Here is a 10,215-nt window from a genome sequence, read left to right as displayed (position 1 = left end):
ACAGGCTCCAGGTACGTCTCTTCAGAATGAGATTTCTGTACAGAGGTGTGACGCAAAAGGAGTTAAAAATGCTGTTCCTGCATGTCTGGCAACGACAACTGGGCTTGTCATAAGAGCCTTTTCAGTGCTAAAGCAAAGGATGGACTCTGTTGCAGAATTTCAGATGGGTCCCTCTGCATAGCAGCTACTTTCCCTTTGTTTTAAACGGACAGAACGACACGCAGATGGAAAGAAGAGGCAAGCTACAAAGAAGTGAGGGAAATACAGCTTTAGATGCTGGTAGCATGATATAAGGAAGCAACAGTAGCCACAGACTGAACAACCTGAGTCGGCAGGTTGACTCTGATGACGATTGGTTTGGGCCCCAGCTCAAGGCCACAGTCTCACTCCTTCTCCCTCCATCACTAGCCCTTCTCAAACAAGGAAGGGCTGACGGCCAGTCTTACCTTGTTGCAATGACACCATCCAAGGTAGCTGGTCTCAAGATCCCATGAAAAGCTAGCAGAGAAAGAAGGAACAGGAGGAAAACATACAGGTGGGAAGTGGTGGAGAAAGATGCGAAGAGAAGAAACACGAAAGCCCATGTTTTCCGTTGGAGTCCCTGGTAACCCAGAGGTGTTGACGTGTGCTTACTGTGACACGCCAGGAACTGAAGCTCCACAATGTTCTACTTGTAATCACCTTCTCTTAAACATTCTCCTTTTAGAGGATCCAGCTCTACTTCACTCGTTAAATTTAATTTCTGGTAAATCAATGTTAACTTCTTGATTTCAAGTCCCAGCCTTCCTTTGTTTAGCAGACATGACTTAAACACTATCCTTGCATTGCAATAAAAATCTCCTTTCTTTGGATAAAAGCAGTCTGTCTGTACCCTTCCTGAGGACTCCTGCTAGCCTTCTCAGTTACAAGCCTAATGTAACGCTGCATGGCTCATCTCACGACTGTGGGTAGAGAGGTAGGCCCTCCTGTGATGTGTCTTGGGGTACTACGTCAGAGAGGAGAGCAGAGCAGAGCCTTTGGCATACGGAGGCAGCAGAGAAAACTATCTAGCTCCTCTCCGGGCTATCCCTTAGCAGCACAGCTTCTGGGGTAGGAAAGTAAACCAAACATGTTGCGCTCTGACTTCTGCTGGTTAAAACTTACCAACGGCCAGCACTCTGGATATAAAGACTTCTCTGGGTCACTTTTTTTTCCTGAAATCTTGTGCTATTAAGCCACAGCTACAACAATGAACAAACTAACCAAAAAAGACCAGGAAGAATCTTTAAAGAAAATATTTCAACCTAACACATCATAGAAAGATGTAAGCAAAAAGTAAAATTTTCTATCAGCAACGTATTTATGACAGTATGACTAGCAAACTAATTATACAGTCACATCTGAATTACTTGATATTACATTTGCAAGTGTCATTTTATGCTCAATTTATTAAAAAATGAAAAAATCTTCTACAAAGTATCTACACTTTATTCAGTCACAAAACCCCTATGTTTGGAGTAACTTCAACACATAGAATTACTTCAAATTTTCACCAGTGTCACTAAACAGAGTTTTGCCTGAATACTTTTTTTCTTTTTAATCTATTCAACTGAGAGAAATGGAGCTGCAATGGTTTGGGTTTTTTAATCCCAAAAGGATTATACAAACAACAATTTCATCAAAGATTTTTTACAACAAGCCTAGTATTATTGGTTATATCTTATTATTAAGGTAAGCATTCTTCAAAGAACTGTATGATTGGAATTTCTTCCTGATACATAGTGACATGCTATTTGCTGGCTGCAGTGAGAAGAGTCAAAACGAAAACAAAAATACAAACACACTTTTTTTTTTCTCTTGTCTTTATTGATTTAGACTTCAGAGCTACAGCAAAAATAGTGCATCTGTAGAAAATTACCACACATGCTATCAATACAGCATCATTGCATGTTTAGAATCGTAAGCACTTGACAAATCGCAAAGGGAACATTCAACCTAACGTTTTGGCAATGCAGCCCATGAATAGAGAATACAAGGAGAAGGATTTTTTTTTTTTCTCCAAAAAGAAATATTTCTGAACAGGAATGAAAAGCCTCTGTTAAAAAAATGAATTCTAGTCACCATGGAGAACTCATGCTGGCTCTTTCAAGACACCAACATACACTGCTGGAAACTTTGCATGGAATGTCAAATAGTACACAGAAACTACGACTACCACTACAGGTACAACACTGTCTTCAGCACTTTGTATGCCATTGAGATGGTTACTGCATATCCAACTGCCCAAGACAATCCTCTGCTGGGCTGGGGAAGAGGGATCAAGTATGCAAAAGTGTGAACGATCCTAGCCCCAGCGAAGATCCGGAAATGCAGCAAGGCTGTGGACAGCTCAGGGCGACTAAGAGCATACAGTAGTCCAATGCCAAGAAATGGGACAATGTTTTCAAGGTCATTCAGGTGGCCTCTGGAAAAAGAAGCAAAGTTGGTTTACAGTGTTACATTTTGTTGAATAAACCACTTCAAGCATCATTACTTTTCAGCATCTTCAGATCACGCTGCTGTTAAGGCCCTAATACAACTGGTGGCTTCCCTGCAATGAGGACTTGATTCAGCTACTGAAATGATTTTGGCACATTCATCTGACATTGCTCTGGTGTCTCTTGCTGCACCCCACATTTTTAAGCTTCTGATCTTCTGTATAAAAGGTCTTAGTTTTTCCACAGGATCTTGGTCATATTAGGGACTTACATGAGGTATATGAGTGCACCTGGTCTGCAAGAATGCAAGTAAAGGCAGGGAAGAAGACAGCTGGAATTTTCTTGTAGCCTCTCTCAAGTGAGCATCAACTAACTGGATGACTGTGACTGCAAGTACTAGATTTCATGGCCCAGATGGTCTATTTCAATCCCATAAGCTCAGTTTGCAGTCTCCACAAAGACAACACGAAATATCCTATATATGAAACATTCCATCAAATGTTCATGAAGTTCAATCATCTTGAAGAATGTTATTTTTGAGCATCTAACAGGTGTGACAGTTACGCTTTTGGTTCATTTTCTTCACTACTAAGCACTAAAATAGCTGAAAAATGTTCGAAATTTTTAAACCATAATATAATTTACTAAAAATGTGTTGAGACTCAACTCCAGATCTTGAAGTATTCTTTCACGCCTCTTCCTAAACCTTCCCTGCTCCCTTTACCTTTTTAGATAAATTATACTTCCAGCCAAATTTACTGATTGAAACAATCTCTAAGCCTTACTAATTATGTCAAATTTCACAGGCAACTAGAATCAGAACATGGTGCTGTTCTGCAGCTGCTTTCTGAACTCATTTATCGGTACAAGGAAACATATCCTCCAGCTTTTTCTCCCCAAAAAAGTACACTAAAGTAATGTCTTTTCTATACCCATAGACAGAACAAATTCCAGTCACTTATATAAGAGAAGCCATGCTACATCTAAGTGGCATAATCTGTTGCCATGAAGCTTGCAAAAGAAAATAGAGTAAACTTCCATTAGGAACCATTTTTGGGAGGAAAAAACAGATGCTGTAACACCAACAGAGTAACTAGAACCAAGCTGACTTACTAGGTCTGGGGAAGTCTGAACAACTCTGCAAAACAGCAACACAGGATTTGATAATACAGTGTTTTAAAAATCTAACCTATGTAAATGACTCTGAGATGGTTGTCATTTCTCTAATGTAACAGTTTCAATTGAAAGGGAATCTGGTCATATCGACTTAGTTGTCCTCTTAGAATTTACAAATAGAAAGGAATTACTCCTCATCAAAAAGTGCTCATTTTTATATAACAACTGGGAAATTAAACAACTAACAACTCCATGAACCACTCGGGGAGAAAAGGAAAGGTTCTCCTTAATGATGGTTGAGAACGGTTAATTCACATTCAAGTTTTTGGTATGAAAATACATATAGCAAATAGTTAGCTTCATTAATGAACAATGATATGGAAAGTATTCCATTAAAGCTTTCCTTGTTAGTACAAGTGTATCAAACAGCATCTCTAAAGTTAAGATTTTGGTAACTGAAAATTTTGCCATCAGCTAAGAAAAATTACATAAGCTGCAACATTTAGCCCACTAAAATACAGCTTACATTCTGCCATGAATCTTGCAAAACAAAATACATACACCGCAGGTTGCACACTGCCGTACTATTAATAGCATTGTTCCAGAAGGCTGGTCAACTTTCCTGTACAACTGACACATCAGTGAGTAACCTCAATTCAATCCAGCAAAAAGAGCACAGGCTTTAATTCCCACTCAGTACGATTTGCCAGATTAACGCCCTCACTGCAACTCTGGAGTTCCCTGACTTTAACACAGTTTTACTCCTCTTCCCTCTTATTTCCTTTACACTTTAGGAAAAGATGCAACTATTGCAACTGGGGTTCAAATTAAATAGAAAGCTGATTTACACTTCATGTACACTGCTTCATACTAAATCAACTTATGGTCATATTTTACAATCTTCTCATCATTTCCCCGTGCACACAGGGTACTATCCGAGAGTTAGCTATTATAACCAGACAATGACTTATTATTTTTAGTATGCATGCTGACCCTTTGAATGTGGAATGGTTTGTTCATTTAGACAAATTAATATATTAGATTATTACATAAAGCAAAACACACAGAGGCTTGGCCAAAGAGAATGGGGTGAAATTAATTCTTTGATTTAGTATTATTCTGCTATTCAAAATAACTTTTAAAGAATCCTATACATTACCTGCGTACACGTTCAACATCTGGATCAGTCCGCAGATATTTTTTAGCACTCTCGCCTTTACCAAATGATGCTGTATCTTCTAGGTTGACGAATGCCTATTTCAAACATAGACACACAAGAGACATTAGAAGCCAGAATGTTTTTTCTAGTCAAGGCAGCTTACTATAAAGGTCACTCTTTTTACTAATGCCTCTGTAATTTCACATAACTTACCTGAAGTTAAATGCAAGGGGAATAATACATTGTTCACCGCAGTACTGTTTTCTCGAGCCTAGTCTCTATGTAGCTTGTGTGCTGACAAATCAATGTAATGTAATTTATGCACGTAGATAAAGCCTTCTTGTAAGATGGACAAGCACGACAGATGACTGATACTCAGCCTGAAGTAATGCCAGTGTGTTGAAGGAACATAAGGATCTGGAAGGCAGAACTACTGTCTGTACTGCCTAAGTCTCTTTTTCACTATTCTTGACAAATTACCTGAAAGCCCTTTTGGATCTCTTCCTTCTTCAGAAGTCTACACAGCAATAGCATCCAAGAGACTCATCCTGTCCTCATTTATGACCAAATAAGTTTCTCCCTTTCCTCTTACGTACAATTTTTTCCACTTATACGACCCGTTACTACCTCCAAATACTCTAACACACTTTTTGAAAACAACATTTAATTCAGTTAGCACAGACTGCAGTAGATCTCTCCTTGCTGACACATGGCAACACATGCATTCTGTGGACCATTCAGGCTATGCAGGCTTAAGTCAAGAAAACCTTTTGATTCTAGGAGAGCTACATTATTGCTTTCTGAGGCAGCCTTGATCCCTTTCTGTGAAATATCTTTGGCCTCAAAATTCTGGAGACACATTAACAGTATCAACAACACTTTACCATCTCTCACTCCACTAACTGCTTTCTTCCATTTTTTCTTACCATTGTAGAGACCTTTTTATATTAAATAGGAAATAAAAATGACTTTACTAATTTGTCTGTTTGTAATATTACTGTCCGTCATAAGAAAACCAAGTACTCCCAAATTAATGAAGACCCTATTGTTACCTGCATACACAGGCATCATAACACGATATGAGTATTAATAGAGTCCAATCAATCTACATACAGGACCAGCACAGCTGACATGCTTCCGCAAGAGCAAAAAGGAAGTCAGGTTATGACAGACATCTGAGTCCTATTTTGAACATACAGGACAGGCTGTGTGCTCTACTATACTCAATCTTCAGCTGTGCCAAAGACCTCAGAAACCAGCAGTAGCTCAAATGCTGGGCTATAGGACCTCATGAACAACAGAACAGTTCAGCTGGGTTCTCTTGCATCCAGCAGGAATGAAAAGCAGTGTTTCAACAAAAGGACCACAACAAAATCCTTGAAGCACACACTGTCTTACAGAAACAGATCTCACAAGAATAGCCATATGGAGCAAACTCAGGGCTCTTTCAGCCCAGGACCAAGTCTTTCCAACAGTAGCCGTGAGCAGATGCCTAGAGAAGACCAAGAGCAGGGCAAACACAACACGATACTTCCCATGAGCACTCTCTCCTAAGCTAGATGCAGCTTCTGCACTATTTACTAAACCTCAGTGGATTTTTCATATACTTACCTAGTACAATATCAATTCACATAAATTTTCAGCCTGCCTCTCATTCTAGAATTTTTTAATTTTTTTTTTTTAGGATAATGACCTACCTGCAATGGGAAGGCTAAAACAATTAGGGAATGTAAAGAGCTTTAGAATTACTAGATGAAAGGGTTATAGATGCACAAAAATCCACTTCATATCTCCTCTTCTGACCCTACTAGCTGGTTATTCATGTAACATGGTGGAATATCACATTTTACATGCTTTATAAATTGAGTACACTGGACACCAGCTTTCTGCAGAAGACAGTGGAAATTACAGGTATTAAAAACTCTTACTTAAAAATAATAGAAATGTTTTAGAAGGGTAGAGTAAGTCAAATGCAACTGTAAGATACAGTCTCATAATTAGGTTACAGACATCATCCATTTGAGACCAACAAAGCGCCAGCACACCAAACTCAGAATATCATTGGAGCAGGGAGGAGGAAGAAAAAGAACAGCACCAGTATTTGAATGCCGAAAAGAAAAGAAACACCTGTGCTACCTCTGTATTTCCATACAAATTTCAATCTATTCTACCAGACAATATTCCCAATACCTTACCTTTCTTGTGATTCTGAAGTATGCTGTTATAAGACTCATTAGCATCATTTTTAGAAGAACAATAGTTGTATAAGTAGCATAAGCCCGGAAGACTTCATTGTCAACTAAGTGGGTCAATTTAGCCATTTTTCCACTTCTCACTGATGACCTTTAAAAGACATTAAAGTTAGGCTAACATCATAGCAATCCAAAGTTCTGACAACAAGATTGTCAGGATAGCCTTTTTTTTAGCATCACTGCAATGACAGCACAATTTTGCCACTGTGAAAAGTTTCCTTTTCTAACAAATTTATTTTTTCCCAGTTTATTTTCACCATGTCATAATATAATACTTTAAAATGAGAAATTATATTATCATTTAATATTTTGCTTCCATTATATCTACTTATTAAACTGTCAAAATATAAACGACCAAAATATTTAATATAATTGCAGAAACAAAATTTAGTCACACGAATCCGTACACTTTTGAAATAACACAAGCAGTTAGACCAATTCATTTGAACTAATGAATTTCCCTAAGCAGTCACCAGGATAGAAAGAGTGTGATGACATATTATACATACTATAGTGTTTAAAGAGGAAAATTAGTATTGCCTACCTTTTTTTTTTTTTTTTGGTAAAATGACACAATTATAATTGCACTTCAGCTTTCAAACTAACCACTATCTTCTCACCCAGCAATAACTTGTGATCAAACTGAGTTAAACACGCATTTTTCTCCTTTGAGACCTTGTTCTTAAAAATTGCTTTTAGCATGATTCATGGGAAAAGATTAAGTTGTAATGACAAAAAGCAGAGAACTATTTATGCTTTTATCATGGGACGTTTAAGCTAATGAACTCTCTTTCCAATGAGACTATACCAAACCCACAATCCTATGGAGGTGGTACCTTCTATCAACACCATAAAGTTAAGAACGTGACGAGGACTGGATGCATGTAAAACAAAAAGCACGTCCCGTTGCACATTCAACGGTTTTGCTTCACCAAGTGCTTCCATCCTGCGCTTACTAAGTAGGAATCCATAAAAGTAGTATGTCTTAGCTTCACTTGAGACCAAAATAAATGTACTTTTTGTTATAGTTAATTTCATTGTTTCCTATGATATCATTTTAACAATAGTAATAAAAAAGTTAGTAACAATATAATTACGGTTCTATCAATCTCTCATCTTGCTTTCAGCACAGAGCACTGCCAGCTATAACAAAACAAGGAGAACTGGACGAGCCGAGAGCAGTACAAGACTATTGCTCTGAAGGCACATCCTTGGTGGGGAGGTGTGCAGGACAGAGGTAAGCAGCTCTTTGCTCAGTGAAACAAATCTAGCCTTGCCTGGACCTGTTTGGCTGCAGTGATGGGATTTTGCTCCCCCTTTTGTCCTTTCCAAAACAGTGCTTGGGTCACCAGGCCAAGCACTGGGTCTACGGATTATGAGAAATTCGGTATAACCTTCCTTCAACTTCACAGTACAGCAGTTCTCAAGATAATCAGCGATTCGGCAAACACTTTTCTCAGTAGTTTTTACAGAACCTGCATAGTTTTACAAAACAAAAAGAAAGTAAATCTGTGGCTTCAGAGTGTTTTTCCTTACTGGATTTTAAACCTATGCTGAAAATACATCCAAGAACTATGCAAAGTCATGAGAAACTGTTCACCAACATCTCTGTGTTCCTCCTGCTGGAACTAGACCACAATTATCCATTTTCCCTACTTGTATGGTTGGCCTCTCCAAACTCTCATAAAGCCCGGCCTTGCCTTCACTATGAAAAGGAAGTATACCAACAAATTCATGGTTTTAACACCAGCAGAAATGCAAAAATAAACCCAACATACTAAAACAGCATCGAGCTTAAAGAGATATGCTTGGCAAGACCATGAACAGCCTTATCTGCAAAAGTAATAGAATACCTCTCTGTGGTGCAATTGCAAAACCCGGGCCTGGTTAAGAGCGCAAGCCTAGATCCCACATAAGGGGTCTTAAAAGCTGGTGGGTGAATATACCTCAGCTGTGGAGCCCTCGGTGGGAGTGCAGCTATGCTCCTGTTCCCATCAGGTGTGACTTTGTCCCAAAGCTGGCTGACTGTGCAGCTGTAATCAGCAATATTAGCACTGGGACGGCCTTTCGTTGGTTGGTTGGCTGCGACTTTTCACAGTGCGCTCAAAGTTCACTAAAACTACTGTGAGCCGCCCGGCGAGGCCTTGCGCCCCGCTACAAACTTAGTCTCCAAACAAGCAGGTCCCGCGGCAGAGCGCAGCTGCTGGCCCAGGCCCCTGCGCTTATCAAGGCAGCCCAGCCTGCGCCCACGCCGGTTTCACTTCACTCGTCGCGGGAGGGGGGGGGTGCGGACGGACCCGCCCGACGGGAAAGCCTCAGCCCAGGCCCAGGCCCAGGCCCCGGCCCCGGCCCCAAGGGGAGCCCAGGGGAGCTGCCCCGCCGACCGCCGCGGGCACCGGGCCGAGCCAACCCCCGCACCGCCCCTCAGCACACCCTCCGCCGCCTGCGCGGGGGGACAGGCTCCAGCCCCCCCACCCCGAGGAAAAACCCCGCCGCGTTCTGCGGAGCGGCCCTGTCCCCGCGCCCCCTTCCCCGCACCGCGGAGGGTTTCGCGCCCGGAAGGCAGCAGGGGGACGGGGGACAGGCGGGTCTTCCGCTCCCGCCCGGCAGCGGGAGCCGCCATCGCGCAGCACCCACGCACCTCACCCGCGTCCCCTCGCAGAGCGCGCACACAACGGCGAACCCCGCTGCTCCCGACCGGCCGCTGCGCCAACGCCCGGCCCGGGGCCCGCCCCCGCCTCGCCTCGCCCCCTCGGGCGCGGAGGCGGGTCCCAGCCTCGGTCGCCGTGAGGCCTGGAGGCTGCTGCTGTCCCTGTGGAGCTGCAGACCCAGGTGGCTCACCCAGGAGAGCCAAGGTTCAGACCCAGGCCCCAGCAAACCTTACCGGCGATAAAAAGAAGGAAAACCAACAAAACAAGCAAGAAAAAGCCCTCCTGTGGGAACACTCTTGGATTTTCAGAGGCAAACCAAAGATCATGACCCAGCCAGGCCTCATTAGAGAACACCATGTCCAGCAATTGCACAAAATCCCAAGTGGCCTCAAAACTTACCTGAAAAACTATGTAAAACACCAAAAGTCTTGGTACTTTGGGATCCTACATTGTTTTGGTGGATCTGAACTTTTACCAAAGGAAAAAGCCAAGCCATCAGTGCTGTTGCAGTCAATATGCATCATGTTGCTTTGCGAAGTGTAGCAGAAAATAAAGGAACTTCAGGGATGACCATGGACTTC

General features: G+C 41.6%; 1 protein-coding gene across 3 annotated transcripts; it reads right to left on the bottom strand.

Annotated features, from left to right (window-relative positions):
* Window positions 1–1,823: 1,823 nt before the first annotated feature.
* Window positions 1,824–9,752, bottom strand: MGST1 (microsomal glutathione S-transferase 1). Of its 3 annotated transcripts, XM_054802265.1 has the most exons (5): window positions 9,625–9,642; window positions 8,930–9,016; window positions 6,927–7,074; window positions 4,732–4,826; window positions 1,824–2,443 (listed from the first exon to the last, which is right to left on the bottom strand). In XM_054802265.1, the coding sequence occupies exons 3-5, from the start codon at window positions 7,050–7,052 to the stop codon at window positions 2,197–2,199; spliced, it is 468 nt and encodes a 155-aa protein (XP_054658240.1). In that variant the 5' UTR covers window positions 7,053–7,074; window positions 8,930–9,016; window positions 9,625–9,642; the 3' UTR covers window positions 1,824–2,196. The 3 variants fall into 3 exon arrangements, with proteins under 3 accessions (XP_054658240.1, XP_054658259.1, XP_054658249.1); XM_054802284.1 differs by lacking the exon at window positions 8,930–9,016 and having other exon boundaries at window positions 9,625–9,752; XM_054802274.1 differs by lacking the exon at window positions 8,930–9,016 and having other exon boundaries at window positions 9,630–9,686.
* Between the last annotated feature and the right edge of the window lie 463 nt (window positions 9,753–10,215).

The sequence above is a fragment of the Grus americana genome, chromosome 1 (assembly GCF_028858705.1).
Source record: "Grus americana isolate bGruAme1 chromosome 1, bGruAme1.mat, whole genome shotgun sequence".
NCBI lineage: Eukaryota > Metazoa > Chordata > Aves > Gruiformes > Gruidae > Grus > Grus americana.
The sequence above is the reverse complement of the archived record's forward strand: the minus strand, read 5'-3'. Positions and strand labels throughout refer to the sequence as shown.

Excerpts from the sequence above, each read along its gene's own strand:
- MGST1 (XM_054802284.1), bottom strand. The coding sequence starts at position 7,052 with ATGGCTAAATTGACCCACTTAGTTGACAATGAAGTCTTCCGGGCTTAT. Across the intron at positions 4,827-6,926 it reads ACTTCAGAATCACAAGAAAG|GCATTCGTCAACCTAGAAGA; the intron begins GTAAGGTATTGG and ends TGTTTGAAATAG. Across the intron at positions 2,444-4,731 it reads GATGTTGAACGTGTACGCAG|AGGCCACCTGAATGACCTTG; the intron begins GTAATGTATAGG and ends TTCTTTTTCCAG.